Genomic DNA, 16,004 nt, shown 5'->3' on the forward strand with positions numbered 1-16,004 from the left:
GAGCTCGGAATGATGTTGTGATAAATGTTGTGCTCTTGGTGGTATGTTTGGAGGGAATTGTAGAAATTCTATGCAATAACCATGTTGGATAATTGCTAGAACCCAAGTGTCTGTAGTGATTTCCTGCCATGCTTTGTAATAATGACCTATTCTTCCCCCCACTGGTGTTGTGTGGAGGGGATGAATGACATGTGAGTCACTGCTTAGTTGCAGGGGTTTTGGGGCTTTGAAATTTCCCCCTATTCCTGGGGAATTGCCCTCCTCTGTATTGGCCCCGAAAGCCTCCCCTGTACTGTCCCTGGTAACTGGACGGTGTTGCCTGTGAAGTGCTGGCTTGTGTGGCCTGACCCCGAAACCCCCCTCTAAAGGGTGTCTTGTGGAAGGTGCTGTAGTTTCCTCTGCTCTGCGGGGAGTAGAGTGCGCCCATTGCTTTAGCAGTGTCCGTGTCCTTTTTAAGTTTTTCTATCGCTGTGTCCACTTCTGGACCGAACAGTTCTTTTTCATTGAAAGGCATATTGAGAACTGCCTGCTGTATCTCTGGTTTAAACCCAGACGTTCGTAGCCATGCATGCCTTCTGATGGTCACGGATGTATTAATTGTCCTTGCAGCTGTGTCTGCTGCGTCCATGGAGGAGCGTATCTGGTTGTTTGAAATGTTTTGACCTTCCTCAACCACTTTCTTTGCCCTTTTTTGTAGGTCTTTGGGTAGATGTTCAATGAGGTGTTGCATCTCATCCCAATGGGCTCTGTCATAGCGCGCAAGTAGTGCTTGAGAGTTGGCGATGCGCCACTGGTTTGCAGCCTGTGCTGCGACTCTCTTTCCAGCTGCATCGAACTTGCGGCTTTCCTTATCCGGGGGTGGTGCATCCCCAGATGTGTGGGAGTTGGCCCTTTTCCTAGCTGCTCCTACAACGACGGAATCTGGTGGCAGCTGTGCAGTGATGAAAACAGGGTCTGTAGGGGGCGCATTATACTTTTTTTCCACTCTTGGTGTGATTGCCCTACTTTTGACCGGCTCCTTAAAAATTTATTTTGCGTGCCGGAGCATACCAGGGAGCATAGGCAGGCTTTGGTAGGAGCTGTGGGTGGAGGAGAGGGTGTTGAATAAAAAGTCATCCTCGACCTGTTCTGAGTGGAGGCTTACATTGTGAAATTGTGCTGCTCTAGCCACCACTTGAGAATACGCAGTGCTGTCTTCTGGTGGAGATGGCTTCGTAGGGTATGCCTCCGGGCTGTTATCTGACACTGGGGCGTCGTATAAGTCCCATGCGTCCTGATCCTGGTCACCCTGGCTCATGGTGGTGTGAGCTGGGGAATGTGATGGAGTTTGTGCTGGTGAGACGTGAATTACAGGTGGAGGAGAGGGTGGTGGAGTAACCTTTTTCACCACCTTTGTTTGTGGTGTTTGTTCAGTTTGGAACTCCAGTCTTCTCTTTCTTCTAATAGGGGGAAGGGTGCTTATTTTCCCTGTTCCCTCCTGTATGAAGATACGCTTTTGCGTATGGTCTACATCGGTAGATTGCAGCTCTTCCTCGAACCTATGCTTTCGCATTTGGGAGGTTAGTGAATGCTCCTCTGTATAAGAGCCTGAAACTGGGTCGGTTGCAGGTTGTTTTGGCACCGAAACCCTGTCTGCATCTTTTTTCGGCTCCGAGCTGACTTTTCTTTTTTTCGGGCCGAAACCTCTCGGTGTCGATCTTCGTCGGTGCCGCTGTCTCGGCGTCGAGCCGTGTCTACACCGCTATCTCGGTGTCGATGCTTGTCTCCAGCACTTTCTCGGTCCCGAGAAGGCTGCGTACCGGTGTCTCGACCGGAGTCGGACTGTCTCGGCACTGTTTGGGCCTTTTTCGGTGCCGACGGTCGGTCACCGAATTTATGGGTCGAGCCATGGCCTGGTGGCAGTGGCGTCCCCTGGGCCTTGTCAATCTTCTTATGTGTTGTTTTCGACGTCTTACTCACGGTTTGTGGGTCATCGAATTCCTCGGAGTCCGATTCGTGGATCAAGAAGGTACCTTCCTCTTCTTGCTCCTCGAACTCTCGGTGGGCTGTCGGCGCGGACGCCATTTGAAGTCTTCTGGCTCGACGGTCTCGGAGTGTTTTTCGAGACCGGAACGCACGACAGGCCTCGCAGGTGTCTTCACTGTGCTCAGGTGACAGGCACAGGTTACAGACCAACACTGTATAGGGGTACTTGTTGTGGCATTTGGGACAGAAACGGAACGGGGTCCGTTCCATCGGCGTTCTTCAGCACGCGGTCGGGCCGACCAGGCCCCGACGGGGATCGAAAAGCTACCCCGAAGGGCACCGGAGCTCTTCGATCTTCGATGCGGTGTTGAATCTAACTACGCCGATCCCGAACGCAACAATACCGACGAAAATCTTCCGAATTTAGCTATCTTTCCGTTCCGAAACTCGGAGCGACAGGAACACGTCCGAACCCGATGGCGGAAAAAAAAACAATCGAGGATAGAGTCGACGCCCATGCGCAATGGACACAAAAGGAGGAGTCACTCGGTCCCGTGACTCGAAAGACTTCTTCGAAGAAAAACAACTTGTAACACTCCGGCCCTACACCAGATGGCGAGCTATTGCAAAACATGCGTATCTACAGCGACAGATGCCATCGAACATGTAGTTTCTGCTCTATTGGCATATATAGCGTTTAATTTGCCCCTCAAGGCTGTCATCGTGCGTTGCAGGGGTAGAGTCGGGTGAGTTTTATGAGCTGCTTCAGCGGCTTGTAGTTCTGTCTCTAATACTAGCCGCTCCTGTCTTCTCTGTTTGTTTAGGGCTGCATTTAGGGAGATACATTTCCCCTTTAAAACTGCTTTGAAGGTGTCCCATGTTATACTTAGATTGGTATCTGCTGGGTCGTTGAACTTAAAGTATTCCCTGATGGTAGTGCGTAATTCTTCTCTAGAAGGCTTGTCTTTAATCATGGAGGGCGGGAAGTACCATCGCAGGGTTTTTGATTTGTTCCCTCTCCAGTCTATTGTTAGTTCCATTGGGGCATGGTCTGAGAGGGTAACCGAGTGAATCGTTGCCTTAAGAAGGTCTTAGGTTACCCCTTGGCTAGCGAACACATAGTCAATTCTTGAGTATGCCCTTTGAGTATGGGAAAAAAAGGTGTAGTCTCTGTTGTTGGGGTGAAGTTTCCTCCAGGTTTCAACCAAGCCAGTCTCCGTCATTACCTGTTGTAATGCTGGCGAGAAGTTCCCAGATGGCGAGCGGTGGGGGTGCATACTGTTTTGGTTTGCCTGCCATATGAGGTTAAAGTCCCCCATCATGAATATATCCCCCTCAGCAAAGGCTCCCAGTGTCTCTAGACACCTACGTAGGAATTGTTCCTGGTTCATGTTGGGTGTATATATGGATGTGAAAGTTACTCGACGACCACTCATCACTCCTTTTCCCATAACATAGTGACCTTCCTTGTCAGTATGGTAGCCTGTAGGATGGAATTGTAGGGCTTGATGGAACATGAGTGCTACTCCGTTGTGTTTCGTCGTAGCTGATGATCTGAAGGTTTGTGAGTACTGTTTATGTTTGAGCCTATGGTCTTCTCCTCTTTTGAGATGAGTCTCTTGTAGCACTATTACATCATAGTGGTTATCTGTTAAGTATTTCCATATTTTGTGGCGCTTCACTGGAGCGTTTAAACCTTTGATATCCCAGGTGAGCACTGTCACTACCATTCCATCAACAATGGGTGTGGTCGTCTCTCTGAGGCTAGCGTTGTGCTGGTTCGGAGTTTATTGTGCTCGTTCCTTGGAGTATCTTCTCGCCATCTTCGGAATGTCAATACAGAACATATTCTCCCCGTCTTCCCCCCAAGTGGGTCTGTAGCTCGACTCCGACTCTTGCTTATTGTACATGGCCTCCCAACTCCTAAAAAAAAACTAACGATTAACAATTTAAGGACAACAGGTCCAGAGTGTTTAGGTCTCCATAAGTCTATTAACGACATTATGAGTGCAGGTCTTATTTCGCTTTGTCGCTCAATGGTTAGATATTATTGGGCTCCAGTTTTGGGGTATGTGAGGTAGTGGGGCCTGCTATTTGAGTTTTGTCAAGGGAGGTTTTTGTAGGTGTGCCGCTGCATTATCCCAGTGGATCTTCCTCTGTTGGTTTGTGTCTATGTACTCGGGAATTTTTCGGGGCAGCCTTCATCCAAGACCAGTGGATTTTTTCTGACTTGTCTCCGCAAGATCCCCTCTACCATCTTCTCCAGATTGGGAAATACCAAGTATGGACATTGCTGTTGTGAGGTCTGTTACATGATAAGGTCTATTATTTAATTCAAAGGCCAGGCCAAAGGGGAAGGTCCAGCGGTATCGTACATGGTCCTCCCTCAATCTATCCGTGACAGGCCTGAATTATTGTCTCCGGCAAGCGTGGCTGGAGCTATGTCTTGCAATAGGGAGCAGGTTTCTCCCTGGAATATTACTTTGTCAACTTTTCGTGAGGCTTGAAGAATGGCTTCCTTAACCTTGAAGCAGTGTATCTTAACAAGAATGTCTCTCGGTCGTCTCTTGTCCAAGGAAGTGCTGCTTCCCACTCTGTGGATTCTGTCTATCTTTATCTTAAGCTGCGTTTTGTTCATGATCTCCTGGAACAGGCCCACCACAAATGCTTCAAGGTCTGACCCTTCCGCGCCTTCTGCAAGGTTTCTGATCCTGATGTTGTCTCGTCACGCCCTGTTTTCCATATCTTCTTGTTTAAGTATTGCTGACCGAAGTTCTGTCTAGAGTGTCTGCGTAAGAGCATCCAGCTGGTTAAGACGAGTCTCCATTTCTTCCGTTTTAGTCTCAGCGTCTAAAATTCAGGTGCCTCAGAGTCTACATCCTGTCGTAATAAAGAGAGTTTATCATTAAGATTTGCCTGTAATTTGTTAAGCGAGGAGGCCATATCGGTCTTCAATTCTTCTCTCAGTTCTTTTTTAAAGTCTCTCAAGGAAGCCATGAGGTCATCCCGTGTAAGGGCCATTACCTCACCCTGCTGTGCTGTTCCCCCTTCCAAAGGTGAGAAGTAGTTGGAGACCCTGTTAGAGTTCTGTTTCTTGGGAGGCATGTGTAGGGGTAAGTATTCCTGACTACATCTTTATTTCTCGTTCTGCCATTTTTCGCTCCAACACCTCGACTCCTTGCCTCTTTCTGTTAGGGGTCTCTTTCCCGTAGGTTTGCCGCTCCGTACCATAATCTGCGCTCCTTTACAGCAATTTCACTGCTTCCAGGTATCAACGATCTGCTTTCAGTTGGTCCGTCTCCCACCCTCATTCCAAAGGGATATTTTCAAGGTTCCTCAGGTCCGCTCCTGATGTGTTGCTAGATCCAAGCTATGAAGCCTGCATGTATGTAATCTTCAATGGGCTATAGGTGCCCATAGATTGTAGACTCCTTTCTGCCCGTGAGAGAGTCCCAGAGTCCTTTCGTTCCGCGCTGGCGCTCCTTAATCCCTCTGCATGGTCGCCATTTTAGGGTCAGGCATTAGCGTGCCTGAACTTACTTTTTGGGGGGTCCCACAAGTGAGACCCCAGTCACTGCCTGCATCAGACATCCCCTGTTCCCCTGCCGCGGGGCGCTCGCAGGAGGTGACAGGGGGGCGGGGCTTTTCCCAGCACGTCACCCACCTTTACTGCCTGTTCTGGCGTCTCGTGTTCCCGCGCCATATTCAGGGCCTGGACCCAGGGGTCAATCTCACAGATCTCTCGGCAGAGCTGTCATCACCAGTGAGGGAACCAGTGTGCTCTGCCACTTCTCACATCCTTTTTAATAGAAATTTACGTCTTGTTTATTGCCGAAATGCCCAGTTTTAATAGAGTATTAGCGGAGCCGAAGGGAATCACGTCCTGGCAGCCATCTTGGCAAGCCCAGCCCTACAGTGCACCAAATTTATTGGCTCTGGTTACCTAGGATTTTTGAGGAACCTACAAGCCCTATATAACCCTGCAACCAGAAGAGTCCAGCAGACGTAAAGATATATTGCTTTTAAAAATCTGACATGGAAGGAAACATTTACATAGTAAAATGTGGAGAGAAATGCCTGTTTTTTTTGGTCTCAATTTCAATATTTTTGTATTTCAGCTGTTATTTTCTGTAGGAAAACCTTGTAGGATCTACACAAATGACCCCCGTGCTGAATTCGGAATCTTGTCTACTTTCCAGAACTGTTTAGCATCCCGGAATCCACCATTGGTTTCACACCCATTTCTTTCACTAACTGGAAGGAGGCTAAAAGCACAAAAAATTGTATAAATGGGGTATGTCCCAGTAAAATGCCAAAATTGTGTTGAAAAATGTGGTTTTCTGATTCAAGTCTGCCTGTTCCTGTAAGCTCGGAAGATGGTGATTTTAGCACTGCAAACTCTTTGTTGATGCCATTGTGAGGGAAAAAACCAAAAGCTGCTTTCTGCAGCCCTTTTTTCTCCTTTTTAAAAAACAAAACACATTTTTGCTGTATTTTGGCTAATTTCTTGGTCTCCTTCAGGGGAAACCACAAACTCTGGGTACCTCTAGAATGACTAGGAGGTTGGAAAAAAAGGACGCAAATTTGGCGTAGGTAGCTTATGTGGACAAAAAGTTATGAGGGCCTCAGCTCAAACTGCCTCAAATAGCCAAAAAAAGGCTCTGCACCTGAGGGGAAAAGGCCTGGCAGCGAAGGGGTTAAATGCTATAAACTTGTTCCTTTGTGTAAGCCTTGCAGCTCAGAGCCAAAGCTACCCAGCATTTAGCTAAGGTTTTAACAAACAAAACCTAAGGGTCTTAAAGGGGTTGGTGCAAAACCACACCATATAATACACCCCATTTACTCATAGTAGAAGTGAGGGGTGGGGGCTGCAGACTCTGTTGTGCATAGTGAGGGAAACCCTTATGTGGTGTCTCCCTTTTATCTTTTTATGATTAACTCCTTTACTTGGCTGAGGACAGTCTGGTGCAGAAACCTCAGACTTCGGATTCTCCAGACTGGTGACTACCCTGCTGCTGAGTATCCTCACTCTGTACAAAGACTGTCTGGGAAACACATCTCCTGACTGATTTTGGTACACAAAAGTAGAACAAAACTACTGCACTTGTATTCAGTTTCGAATCCTCTATGACCAAGCTAGCTAGGGCTCTCAGATACTCAGGCTGCTGCGCAACCAGAGCAGGTGTCTGCCTGACAGCCAGATTCTCACAGGTGAAGGGATATCATCTGGATCTCTCGCTCAAATAGCTGTGTATCTGTCCAGAAGTGCCTAAACACCTGCCTTCTGAGAGAGGGAAGGAGCATACCAATCTTGCAGGAGGAGGGTCTGTCCTGAAGGAGGGAGGTGCAGCATGTCCCGGTGTCTGCGTGGGCACTCAGGACAGAAGGGCGGAAGAGAGTGATCTATACCACAGTGTCTGTGCGCCTGGCAGGGACCGTAAAGACTGCAACCGTGATTGTCGAGGTCCAGTTGCTGCAGTGATTCACCTGTCTGAAGTAACCAACCTGCGAATGGCTGCCTTTGCTTGAGAGTGACTGTCCTGCAGGTGGCCGAATCTGCCCAGAGTGATCGATCCATGCAGGGCTACATTTACCTTCCATGTGAACAGCTGGACAAGGCTGCACCTGTGACCGTCTGCCATGGCCACTGAGTGCTGCAGCAATCACTGGTGGTCCGATCGGGAGCCTGGCGACCCTGGACTACTTGCTCTGTGCTTGCCAGGTGCATTGTCAGAGTGAGGGCCCACAGGATGTAGCGAGACACAAAACCAATCAGCCAGCTGATGCTTCAGCTCTCAGGAGAAAGAATGCAGGTGAGCTGGACAGCTGCACCCAATCAAAGAGGACTGATCCACCAAGTGACGTGGGACTAAAACTGAGACTGAGCATTAAAGACTGAGCGCAATAACTTCCGATGTGTCACTGCACCCGAGCTGTAATCATACTAGTACTCCCAGTGTAAAACTGGTCTTCTCCTAAACGATGTAAGGTCACTGAGCCTGGCTCAAGGGGGGGAGCTGGGGGAGGTAGCATATAGTGGTTTAGCGCAGGCTGATAGTGCCCTAGGAGACTAAATTGCATTTTGTCGTATTAGTGTGCAGCATGTCGCTGTCGTAAACTCAAAAGAAAGAATGCCACAAGGAAAGGATTGTAGAAACATGAGTAATTAGGCAGATGAGGCCAGGGCATAGATGGTTTTAGCTTTTGAAAAGTTCAGCTTAAGGTGGCCAGGGGCAATTTCATGCCTAGATTGGAGTGCAGACAGGAAAGGAAGATCTTTGTAGCACTCACATGTAAGCGATAAAGAAGTCAAAGGAGGAGACAATGTCACCAGGAGCTCTTATCTAGTAGAAGACAACAGTGGGGTGAGCTGGAGGGGGAGACACTGGTAAGGTAAATGAGAGAAGGATAACTATAGTTTTGGCAGGGTTGAGAAATGTATGCTAACACCCGTTTTAAAGAAAAAGCTTGGCATGGATTTTGGGATAAGGCCTGGCTGCTGTTGGAGCCAAAACTTCATGCAATTTTAGAGACTGGAATTTCCAGCTAGTAAAATCCAGTCTAGTGTTCATGCATCTGGTATAACCGGGTGCGGAAATGGGTTCAGCCGCGTGTGGAGAGACTGGGCAATTTGTGACCACCAGGGATTTATGCCACCAGGGTATATCGCTCCATCGTACTCGTAGTCTGGCCATTAGCAGAGTAAAGGGAAGTGTGATACTATGAGCTCCAATCAAAAACCCCTAGGAAGTATTGGTGGTGTAACAAATAATAAAGAATGTGCATCTCATTTGGAAATTTGACAGTCCTACAGGAACAATGGCTTGCGTCCACTAAGTTTTTATCAACTTTTGCATGCTCACCCGAATATTTGCCAGCCAGGGTCACTATGGTCCCCTCTTCACCTGGCCGTCGGTGGTATACCAACTCGCCTCCCAGCACCAACTTTGATGTTATACTCTGAAGGAAATGAGCCACCACGATAACTGTATGGGAGGAATGCAAGAGTGAGAACACAGCCATGTCAAAGGAGAAATAGTCAACTCAGCAGTCAGATGATCCCACAACTATAGAAGGAGGCAGTTAAAGTGTTTAGTAAGCAAACAGCAATATGCACACAATTAGATCATCTAAGGCGACAGTTTATGAGTGCAGGCTCGAAAAAAAAAGCCTGGACTAAATTGGTTGACAGGTCAATTTACTTATATCACTGTCCGTATAAACCAACCCATCCCAGGCACCAGTTCATTCTACAAGTAATAAACTCATATGTTAGGTTGGAAGTTGCACAGTGAATATATGTAATTAGGACATTCTCCCTTGATTTTATGTATGACTAAATGTAATCTTGAGCAGTAGACTGCCCCTAAGACATCCAGCACGGTGTGAAGCAATCTGAAACTTCCTAAACAAGTAGCCCTGGTTTTCGTAGTGGTCATCTGGCTAGATTGCTATTAATTCATCACTACAGGATTACATATAAAGAACCCTGCAAAAGTCCATAGGATCCCAAATGAAGGAGACTGGTTCCATAGGCAACCTGTGACACTGCAATCACATGCTGACTACCGTCAAAACATTACACTAGCTACCTGTAAAAGAAAGTTCATAGTTCAAAACACCATGCATTGCTCAGAATATGTTGTAAAGCTGCACACCGGGATCTCTCTCCAGCATTTTGCAGCCACTGAGCCATGTAGGAGCCTGAGATGCGGTAAAACCAAAATTCCATCACAGGATTGTAAAGGAGATAGCTGCAGATCGTTTCACTTCACTATGAAAAAAATTAAAAAACATGCCTGAAAACCTAAGACAATAACAGGCAGATTTATGGAACCTGCGCCTCTTAGCACCCCCCTTCCACCACCATGAGTGTGGCGTATTTAAAATATGGCACACCATGGCGCAGGGTCGGGGCATTAGCGTCATGTCTCATGATGCTATTGATGAACTCTGCAGGAGTAGCGACAAAATACTGGCGCTACTCCTGCAGAGTACACAGGGCCCCATTGTAAATAATGGGAGCCCCCTTTCAGGCGTTAAAAGTGCCGTAAAAACTGGCGCAAGGAAATCTCATAAATTTCGTTACAACATTTTTCCTGCTCCCCTAGCGGGGGAACGCCCCCTTTGCATACATTATGCCTGGCGCAGGCATAATGTAGCGCAAAGGGTTACAGAGTGGCACAATGCATGCATTGCGTCACCCTGTAAATACGGCACAGGGATTTCGGCCTTGTTGGGCCATATTAACATAAAAAATAATGACATTAATGTGGTGCACGGTGGCGCTAGGGCATTATAAATATGCCCCTAAATGATTTACTGAAGTAATGGAGAAATCTGAAGGCCCACCTCTTCCGCTCATACTAGGCAAGTATACTACCCTCAAGACTATCCCATACATCACAGTCTGGTCCAAGACCAGAGTCATCACCTAGTCAGTCAATAACTGGTCAATGTCCATTTTGGTCCTATGCAAAGACTTTTCTATCGTATCCACTCAATAGGATATTGCAGTCATTCTGGAGTACAGCAGCTTCCCAGTTTCTCATCAAAGTCAACTCCTCAGATTGCAATCTGGTTAGCTCCACAATCCATAACTCGCACAAAAGCCATCACGCAAACCATAACTTGCACATCAAATGCAATGCTCATGACCTTCTCTTTTGAAATGATAAACATAATTACAAATATAAGTGATCTTACAGGTCAGATTACATATCACAGTACCATTAACATTATCAATAAAACAACTATGAATATAGTATTACTAACTGATTTCAGTACGTATTGTTATTTAATGACGTTATGCTTTTAGGTGTTTTTACTTATTGGTTAAAATATTGTGAATTCGTCAGCTTTGCATTTGGTGTCAAGTAATGGTTTGCATGGCTGTTGCACAAATTATGGACTGGATACTAACCATGACTGCAATGGCTGTTTAGGTTTGTAATCATAACTTTACTTTTAAAGTAGTTTTTTTCATGACAAACTACATCCCAATCCTCTCACAGAATTATTCAGCCATGTGCAGTTAAAGTGCCCGTAAGCCTAGCTGATTGCCAGGCCTTGCCCCCCAAAGTGCATTGGCAGCCAATGTCAGTTGTTTAGATACTACGGAATAAGGGCCTTCTCAGCTCCAAGTCAATCATGGGTGGTTTCTCCCGTGACCACAGAAGGCCGTTGGGCGGCCAAGTGGAGGAGGTCACCTTTTATTATTATTTTTAAAACATGTTATTTTTATCTGAACCCATATTAAATTAAACTTTTTATGGAAAGTTATGTGTAGAATGGTTAGATGGCACCAATAATTTTAAGAAAATGCAAAAAATGGCTTGACAATGGAAGCTCTAACTACACACCATTGCACACGTGTGCCTGGGTGTATTTTCCCAAATGCTGACAGACGTATAAAATGAGACACAGGGAGTTAAGCAATTTTCCAGGGGTTTGAGCGTGTTTTAGCTCTGGCTATGCATTGGTCTTGCCTAGTACAAAGAGGGGTAGGACTCAGGCAAAGCCAGTCATTGCTCTCGGCTGCAAAGCCTGCAAACTCTAAAACTCAGCAACATTTCAGAGGGGCTTATGTTTACTAAATATGAATGTCCTTAAATTGAGTGGTCAACCACCCCTGAGCAATTATTTAAATACAGCAATCTCTCTCATGGAAGTATGGTACCTGTGGTTAAGAAGGCCGACTGGTAGTACCCAAGTGGCAGTTAGTTCAACAGCTGTGGTATATGTTGTAGCAAAGTTACTTGTGGCTTATAACCCTTATTTGAAAAGGATCAACCTAAACAAAAGCTTGTTTTACAGATGAGGCGTGGAGCAGCCATTCCCCAGTTGGATAATGTAACTGCATCCAGCAGAAAATTATTAATTTGTTTTTCACATTTAACTGGAAAGTATGGTTTCAGCATTGAAAATGACTGAAGTGAAGGGAAGCGGTCAAGACAGATGCCTGATGGACTGCACCTAAATCACTTTAAAAGTTCTGTTTATTGTTATGTCTAATTTATACAATACTTCTGGAATATTTACTTCAATTACATTTGAAAATGATAGGATTAGATTGTGTTTGTAGTGGATTTTAATGTACTGCGTCTTAAGTACTGTGAGTTCACGAAACCTTTTACCTAATAACCCTTCCACCTAAATGACCACATGTTTTTATGCCTTGTTAAGGGCGAACGCAAAGCACACCGTCCCCTGATGTAATCTCTCTTTGGGCTTCTAACCACGCCCATGTCACATCGGTCCCTTACATTGGTTCATGTGCTTGCCTTTTAAAATCCGCTTGCATACGTCATATTTTTCCGGTGTTTAGCCCTCCTCGAGTGCACCGACCAACTACTGGAAACATACGAGGCTCCATGTTTTCCGTATGGTTCTGGACTACTTTTTCTCTTTATTTAGCAGCGCGATCGCGCTCGTTTTTTTTTCATTTAATGTGGCAAGAAAAGTCCGGTTAGGAGTTTACAACGCTAATAGCTCTAACTCGGCGAAATGCGAGACTTGTTGCATTGCAAATGCTTGTTTTAATTTGGAAGCACTCTAGACTTTTCTTATCTCTACGAAAATGAATGAAAATGCTGGGTGTACAATTCCCTTCTAATGCTAGTGTCCACCATTATAATGCTCAGGTGGTTTGTGCTCAACATTGAGATCAGCAGTGCCCCGAAGGTCGAATCCTTAAGTTCCTTTGCTTCTCTCATGTTCCCTGTGAATTCTCCCACAACTCTAAAATAACATTTTACAGACTAGTACAGGAGGTGTATTTACTATTCTCATTTCAGTTCTGGATAACTTTAAGAAACGTTTATTAAAACTGCCCCATTAATCTGAAAGAGGTTTTGGAATATTGTGATGTAGTGTTCCGGTGTAATACCAATGGCTGCAGCCCAGAATGTGAAGGCAAAAAAATATCAAAGGGTTTCCAATCTTCCAAGGTCACAACATTAGGGCCCAGATTTACTAAGGACTTTTATTGTACTTGCATGACGCAAGTCGTTGCAAGGCAATGCAAGTCCGTATCTGGGATTTACTAAGCCACGCAAAGCCACTTATTGTGATTTAGTGTTCACAAAGTAAACCAAAACAGCATATAGCGCTATTATATTGCCTCGTGTTATATCGCATCAGGGAGGCATTCCCTGGAAGGAGCCTGCACATTCATATGCATCCACCCATGGATTTCTTTACAGAATCCCAGATTTACTAAGACCAGTAACCCTAGGATTGTGCCAAAAAAGTGAGCCTAACTGACCCAGGTGTAAAGAGGAGAAATAACTTTATTTCTCCGTGTTACTTGTTTTTTCTATTGGGTTATACATTCTGCATCATACATAGAAAAAGGAAATGCCTTGAACGATTATTATTGTGCAAGGAAGGTACCCTTTCCAGCACAAAAACAAGTCTGGCTCGTAACGCAGGCAGCAAGGTGCAAAGGTGCCTGCGTTAGTGTTAGGAAGCCTCTAGTGCACCAGCACACGGATGGAGCAAAAGTGTGTCATATCTTAGTAGATATGGTGCATTAGTGCTCTCTCCATTTCACGCAATGCAGATCAGCAACCCTACATGCTGCCCTGCACTGAATTAAATGTTAGTAAATGTGCCCCTGGGTGCGTTAGAACTGGGTAACAGAAACATCTCTAAGCTCTTTGAAATGGCATAAACAGAGTACAAAGTGCTACATGAAAAATAAGTAATTATTATCACTGCCAAGGAAATGAAGGTTTAGATATAGGTTTGCAAACTTGAATGCATAAAAACCAGGAGTCAACACTAAAGCCCAGATTTACTAAACTCTAACACAATGCAGCACAGCAAGAGAAGTGAGAGATGAGAAATGGGACATATTTACAAAAATATTTGCAGTTCTGATCCCTCGTAGCACTGGTGCACTTCTGGCTGCCTAGTGCCAATGCAGGGACTCTTGCACTGTAACACAAGGGTGAATGCATTGCGGTCAGGATAGTTTTTGTGCAGAAAGTCGTACCTTCCTGATAAAATTATTCTTAGAGGCGTATTCCTCTTTGCATGTGTGCTGCAGAATACAAAGAGGAAGTTATGAGGAGGAGAAATAAAGATATTTCTCCTCTTTATGCCAGCCTCAGGTAGGCACACCCATTTTTACTGATTTTAGTAAATAAGTTTGCAGATAAGAGAGTACTACTGCTCATCGAGGACAGAGTTGCAAGCTTTTAACACCTCCCTGCGATTAAGAATGACGTAACATTATAAATAGGAAGAAACTGTAAAGTTTGGTAAAGCAAATATGCAGGCCGGCAATGTCCAAAACTGTAGAACTTCAACGGTGGAATAAGTAAATGCCTGCTCTGGTATTTATAAAATTTACAAAAGAATACAATATGTATAGTCCTTTGAGTCTCCACATTGGTCTTCTTCCTTCATTAATTGTCCATGTGACAATCATTCATGTTGGGTAAACTATTGAGGCGATGAAATATGTCCATTCTGAATCGAGTTAAAAAGAACCCGTGTCAATCAAATTCAAGGTACGGCTGAATGTTGAACGCAACCAACATCATTTGGTTTTTAAGTATGCTAGGCTTCAACAGTTCTACGGACAATCTTAGTTCTTCAAACAGTGACATACATTCTGAATTTAATTCCCTTCGACTGATGTGCACCAGTGAGTCAGGCTGATCAAAAAATTCTGGATGACACAGATCCCCGGAAAGGTTTTTAATATATTTCAACCAAGGGATTTTAAAAGCAAGAGGGGATCTGAGACAGTCCCCGATAATGCCACGATTAAGCATGGGGTGCTCTGATGTCCAAACATTATGCCAAAGTAAAACTGGCTGCATCCTAACTATGTCTGTTAAAAAAAGATATCCCCAATTCAACAAGGCATATAACTGTGGAGCTGCTGCTGGGGACTGAGAAGAGGTGCATTAAAAAGGAGTTTGCCACCAGCTGTAGGGGTTGACAATTATTATGCCCCCACACTCTTGCCCCACATAGGGCAGTGAACAAGCATTTAGCTTTATAGATAGTTATCATCTCTTTAGTCTTATTACCCAATTGTCTAGAAAAATTACACAGGGCTGTTGTGAATTTTTATGAACTGGAGCTTTCTAGTATTGATGGCTTGTACTCATGTGCCCTCCTTATCACTCAGAATTCCCAAGTCAGGGAAGGTAGCAGTACAGCAGATTTTGGCGTCGCCTATCATTATGTTGTGGCTCCTCGCTGACCTATTCCTACACTTAATAACAAAAGTTTTACTTTGATTAACTAATAGTTCTACATTTTTGCATAAAAGTGACAAAATTAGTCAGCAAGTGCTGCAGACCCATTGGGGTGCTGGCCATGAGCACGGCGTAGTAAGCAAATAGGAGGGCCTGGATCAGGCGGTGATCAGTTTGAGGGAGATCTCTGCATTTATTTGCTAGTACTCTTCCCAAGTTCTTAATGTATAATGTGAACAAGAAGGGTGCGAGCACGCAGCCCTGCAAGACCCCTCTTTCAATGCTAAAAGTTGGGTGCGTTCCCCATTAACACCATACCGTACTCTTGCCCTGCTCCCTGCGTACAGCTCCCTAAGAAACTAAACAATAGGTGGATCCACACCAAAATCATTCATAATGGACTGACAGAGTCAAATGCAGAGGATAGGTCAACAAATGCTGAAAACATGTTACTGCATTTGACCTAAGTGTACTTCCTAATTAAAAGATTAGGATTTAGTACCTGTTCAATTGTCCCTAACCCAGACCAAAATCCATATTGTAAATCTGAAAGAACTTCATTAGGTTCCGCCCATTCCTGGAGTCTATTCAGAATGATACAGCCAACTACCTTTACCAGCGAATCTAGTAATGACTTAGCGCGATAGCAGGCAGGACTGCCGTTGGCTGCCCTTTTTATCAATAGGCACAATGAATGACTGACCAGGTGTGCAGAAATCCTGCTCTGCGGCATGCGTTCAAGACCAGGGTAGACCAGGGTCATCATGGGGCCCCATCGTGGAAGGTTAGATTTAAAAAGATCCACGGGGATACCATCGGGCC

The 16,004-nt window shown here is 45.2% G+C and overlaps 1 protein-coding gene across 1 annotated transcript in view; it reads right to left on the reverse strand.

The window, feature by feature from the left end:
* Positions 1-16,004, reverse strand: part of TOMM40L (translocase of outer mitochondrial membrane 40 like) — a 265,960-nt gene that overhangs the window by 32,576 nt on the left and 217,380 nt on the right. Inside the window, exon 6 of the mRNA XM_069217818.1 lies at positions 8,829-8,951. Coding sequence (XP_069073919.1) covers positions 8,829-8,951 — 123 coding nt within the window. The remainder of the gene's footprint in view (positions 1-8,828; positions 8,952-16,004) is intronic.

Source organism: Pleurodeles waltl, chromosome 12 (genome assembly GCF_031143425.1).
Source record: "Pleurodeles waltl isolate 20211129_DDA chromosome 12, aPleWal1.hap1.20221129, whole genome shotgun sequence".
NCBI lineage: Eukaryota > Metazoa > Chordata > Amphibia > Caudata > Salamandridae > Pleurodeles > Pleurodeles waltl.